Source organism: Sander lucioperca, chromosome 9 (assembly GCF_008315115.2).
Source record: "Sander lucioperca isolate FBNREF2018 chromosome 9, SLUC_FBN_1.2, whole genome shotgun sequence".
NCBI lineage: Eukaryota > Metazoa > Chordata > Actinopteri > Perciformes > Percidae > Sander > Sander lucioperca.
The window spans coordinates 21,294,143-21,299,303 of NC_050181.1; the positions used below are offsets into that span (position 1 = coordinate 21,294,143).

Consider the following 5,161-nt stretch of genomic DNA (forward strand, 5'->3'; position numbering starts at 1 on the left):
TCCCTCAATAAGCATGGCAACGTACTCGGAAGTGGAGAGAGGATCTGGCTTCAGTGTTTTCTCTTTAAGTTTGTTGTAACACTCAGTAGATCTCTCTATCAGTGGTTTCACCTTCTTCTGATTGTGTAAAAACAGAACTAACCCTCCCATCCCCAGTATGTCTAGAAAAGTTTTAACCTGCTTCTGCAAATCTTCATGTGACTTCTCAAGCTGTTTTCTTTCTCTGAGGATGTTTTTCGTCATTGTCAAGCTTTTGGTGTCTATGACATTTAAAGCAACAAAGAACCTCTTCATGCCTTTTGTTCCCATGTTCCAACACATCTGATCAAATCCTCCATCATCATCATCATGCTCACTCATGCTGTCTGCTGCAGATGATTTGTTGTTTGCAAACAACGCTAAATTATTGAATTTGAAGTGAACTGGAAGCCCGTCTTTTGTTTTAGGACATGGGACACCTGAAGCAGTGATTGCCTTTAGAACTGGTGGTTGATGTCCGCCAGCAGATGTCACCAGAACCCGGATGTTTTCTGCCACATCTTCGCCAAAGATTGAGAGCACAGAATGCAACAAACATTTCTGTGATGGTGTGAGTCGTGTTAAAGCAGACTGAGCTACGAAACACACAGCGTCAATTTCACTGAAACACTCAGCAGAGAAGAGATTGCGCAGATGTTCAATGATCTCCTCGTCTCTTTCTATGCCTCCTGTATCTCCAAAGCCTGGAGTGTCAACAATGGTCAGTGAGTAGTTGATTTTAAAACCATCCTGGTGGTTGATTTTGTACACAGTGACTTCAGAGGTCTGACTTTCAGCTTGTGATCTCGACTGATCCTCATCAAGTAATTTGAATCTGAAGTTGTCCTTCCACTTTACACCAACTATGTAGTTGATCATTGCATTGATCAGAGTGGACTTTCCTGATCCTGTCACCCCGAAAAGCATTATAGTGTGATTCTGCCTTGTGCTTTCTTTGCCAAAACTGAATCTTCGGCATCCACTGATGTTCATATCTTCTTCTGTCAGAGTCAGTTTGTAAACTGATGGTGAATCAGAATTCATCCTTTTGCTTGTACTTCTGAGGGATTCTGTTAGCTTTGTTGTGCGGACATTAACAGCGATGCTTTCTTTGCTTCTGCCAGCTTCACCACAATCACATTTGACCCTGACAACATATTCTGTGTCTGACTGAAGCTCTGATATGATCGCCTTTTCAGCTCCTGCCATCATTTCGTTCCATTGGAGATCTTCCTCTTTCATCCCGTTGTCTGTTTTGGCGTACGCCACGATGTAGTTCAAATGTGGACATCTTGTCCAAGCTCAGCAGGTTTCTCCAAGCTAACTGATCTCTCTTGAGTTTGGTTCAACTCGAGGTTTTCCAGGAGGGCTGCAAGGTAACGTTTTAGTGGAACCACTGACTTCATTGGCTGGCCCAACACCTACTGAAGTCACTGCTCTGCATCTGACATATACTCTGTGTTAGGACTCAGATTGCTCACTGTGACGTCAGATTTTGATGCTGTCTTCTGTTTCCATTCATCCTCTCCTGACACAGTACTCAACAGAGTAGGAGGTGATGTCCTCTGCTCCAAATCCTCGTGGAGAAACCTTCAGAGTCACACTGTTGTGGTTTATATCACTTACTGTCACTGTTTCAGGCTTTGAAGGCGGCTCAAAGTTCTCACTGACAGAAAAGCCGTCTTCATAAAGGTAGATGCTTGAACCTTTCTGTGTCTCATTTGTTGAACCCACTGTCAGGAACTTAATCTTCTTGTTCTCCTTGTTGGCCTCTGCAAAGTCACTGAAGATATTTGCTTTATGCCTCATTTCTTGTACTACTTCTCTTGAAGCATACCATTGTTCCTTCTCTACATCGTGGGTATGGGCAACTTGAGGGTCGTCTGTTGTTTGTTTTAGGTAGTTTGATAAAGCTGAGAGGTACGGTTTATCACGTCCCAATGAGGTGAAGACAAAACACACAGCATGGTCTGCACTGAGACTTTCTTTGTACAAGTCTGTTTGAGATGGAACGATCTTGGTGTTTTTCATCATGTTGGTGAAAGACATCAATGTGTCGATTTCTCTCTGTTTACAGTCCATCCACTTGTTTAGGGTTTTGCTGTTGAAAGGAGAAGAATATCTCTTCTTCAGGATCTCTGCGAGCCCAGCCTCCTCCTCTCCTCCTCCTCGGATTGACGGAAGTTTCTTTGCCAAGTTTTGTTGGAAGCCCAGCTTGAACTCAGAGGACAGTTCTTTAAAACTTTTAATCTTTTTGCTAATCTGTGGGAACTGCTGTGCAGTGGTGGTCCTCAGTGTGTCATTGCACCTCATTTCCAGCTCACTGAAGTCCTCTAGGACACTCTGTGATTCTTGAACTAATCTTATACTTATCTGACGGACGAGTTTCGCAGCAGAAGAATCTAAACTTGTCAATGGGAAAAGCCAGACCTTCATTGGTACGGCGTTTTCTCCGTTGGCTCCCAACAATTTTGGCAGGCTTCGGTAGACTTCTACAGCATCCTGAAAGGATGTAGGAGATTTCTGAATTGAAAAGTCTCCAAAGAATCGGCAAGAAAATTTGTCAACCTTTTCTCTGTCCTTGTCTTCCATTTTCAAAGAACCTTCACCCTCAATCGCAAAGCTGGGAATCTTCTTGATCATCACCTTCAAGTTGCCCTGAATGTCTTGATGATCTTCCTTTTCGGACACCTCACGGTCAAAGACAAAGAAGGCTTGTGCCCCATAAAGAATAGCTGTGACTACATGTGTTGCTAATCCTTGTTCAAAGACATATGGATACTTAACATTGCCTCTTCCAAGGTGATTCATCGACAGTTGCCGGAACTTTGTGGTAGCTTTGTATGTCAGAGTTACTCTGGCCTGATTTTTGGATGCCTTATTATCATTCAGATATTTGGCCGATCCTTCAACCTTGACCAGTCCACCTAAAAAACTTGCTTTCAGAGAGGCTTCAACTGTTAGCGCTGAGGATTTATCCTCAATTGATTCAGAAGCAACTATCTCAAAGTCACTGTTGTGTTGTGGCCTTTCTCTTGTATTTTTTTCCAAGTCATCACAGTCCCACAGTGTCATGCCTGCCAGAAAAGAATTAAAGGAAGTTAGATTGCCTTTTACTGCATGATAAAAGCTTGGTTTATAATTTTGTTGTTCAGTTCCATTGAATAACTTTACATGTGGATCCTTACCAGGGACAAGTGAATCTTGGCGGCAGTCGTACAGCATCCTGAGTCTGAATGGCCGGCCAAGTGCGGCCACCTCTATCGTTCTGCTGGCTTCAGCCATCCCTTAGTCTAGACTACAAAAAAACAGAAAGTGTGTTAGTTTACTGCTCATCATATTTTCTGACATCTTGTGTAGTTGCTTTAACAATGACAAGCTCCTCTGAAGTCAAGAGTATTTAAAACATGTTGCCTTTAAGATGCCAATTTAAGGGATAGTTTGGATCTTTTGAAGTGTAATTATATGAGATACTTCTCCATAGTCAGTGCAGCTACAGTAGTTTGGACCCACTTTGGAGAAGCAGGCAAGTGTTCCTACACAGAAGCTAAGCAATGTACTGCTATAGATGGGGGCAGCTGTTAAGGGACTGTTTGTTATTTATTTCAGGGGCCACCGGAGGAGTTTTGGGATCTTTTGTCAAAATAGACTTGACCCTCCATTCACCAACAATAAATCCTCTATGACCCTCCAAAATGATTAGGAAAAGAGGGATGACCCTCCCCAACATTTTATTGATGCCTTCTGTACTAGTTTGCGCTTGGTAAAGACGTACAGAAGCCCATTGGTTTTTTTTTTTTTTTTTTTTTTTTTACAGCTATGACATACATGAGTTAACCTCTGCATTCTCATCTTACACATCACACTCCTCTGTTATGGTGTGGTGACCATTTCAGTAGATTTACTCACTAACATTGTTGGGGAAACACAATAAGCATGGAAACTAAATGCACACTTCATGCATTACTGCATTACTTCAAATACTAAGTTACTCCTCTAGTAAACTAGTATTTACCTGAAATAAAACAAAACATTGAGACCATTCAACAAAAAACATGGGTAATAATCAATCGTGGCACGGCTGTCTTGGAACGCAATAGACAGACGGTGGCGGAATAATTCAACTAAAATGTGAACAATCAGTGTTCGACCTACAGTCTGTTGAGATGCCTCTCCAAACGCAGCGCAATCACACCATAAAACGTTAAAACTAGGGCTGTCAGCGTTAACGTGTTAATCGCGATGCGATTAAGGGCCGACGCAATTCATTTTTTTTAATTGCATTAATCGCATGCCGGCATTTATTAATTTATTTTACACTTCACTCGGCTTCACGTCATGCCTAACAGGCTACTATTTTGACCCTTTGCAGCACCGTTACTTCTCATCAAGCTGCCACTTCCTCCTAACACATCCTGCTGCTGCAGGCTGCAGCATGATGGAGAAACACAGCAGCAACAATCTGAATGGAGCTTTTTATTTTCCAAAACTCCCGGACGGCTCTTAGACAAGTCAAAAGCCATATGCACGTTGTGTAAAGCTGAATTAAAATATCACCGAAGCACGTCAAGCTTGAGCTACCACCTAAGAGCTAAGCATAGTAGCACAGTTAACGTGATGCTAACGCTAGCATGCTACCCACTCAGGAGAGCGCTACCTGCCGACCTGTGGATGAAACCAAATCCCCAAAAAATGACTACAGCTCTTGTGAAATGGGTGGCAACTAACTGCAGACCTGTCAGCATCGTAGAGGACTCAGGTCTTAAAGACGTACTACGGTTGGCATGTTCTGACCTGTCTCATTGCCGTCGAGGGGGACAGTAGTTGTCACGGAGACACAGCCTGTATGGCACGGAGAAAGCAGCCACACTGGAACAGCTGCAAGGTGATGCAAACGCTGTCTCTTCAACCGGTGATCACTGGACGTCAGTGAGGAATCAACATTATTTAAGAGTTACTAAACACTATATTGACTCTAGTAAGGATAGGGATTTGTAGTTTTTTAGTTAGGTACTTGGAGGAATTGTACAATAATGACAGATTCACACATGTTCTTTTGTTTACAGTAAATAAATAATTACAAATCTTAAAATCAAGTTCATAAAGTAACTTTCTTTGCATTAGTTTGATTCCCAATCAAGAT

The 5,161-nt window shown here is 42.4% G+C and overlaps 1 protein-coding gene across 1 annotated transcript; it reads right to left on the reverse strand.

Moving 5' to 3' along the window:
• Positions 1 to 1,536: 1,536 nt before the first annotated feature.
• On the reverse strand, positions 1,537 to 3,303 carry LOC116037154 (verrucotoxin subunit beta-like). The gene is made up of 2 exons (XM_031280953.2): positions 3,207 to 3,303; positions 1,537 to 3,095 (listed from the first exon to the last, which is right to left on the reverse strand). Exons 1-2 carry the CDS (start codon positions 3,301 to 3,303, stop codon positions 1,537 to 1,539), a joined length of 1,656 nt encoding a protein of 551 aa, XP_031136813.2.
• Positions 3,304 to 5,161: the final 1,858 nt, after the last annotated feature.

Coding starts and splice junctions, on each gene's coding strand:
- LOC116037154 (XM_031280953.2), bottom strand. CDS start 3,303: ATGGCTGAAGCCAGCAGAACGATAGAGGTGGCCGCACTTGGCCGGCCA. Junction 3,096..3,206: donor CCAAGATTCACTTGTCCCTG/GTAAGGATCCAC, acceptor CTTTTCTGGCAG/GCATGACACTGTGGGACTGT.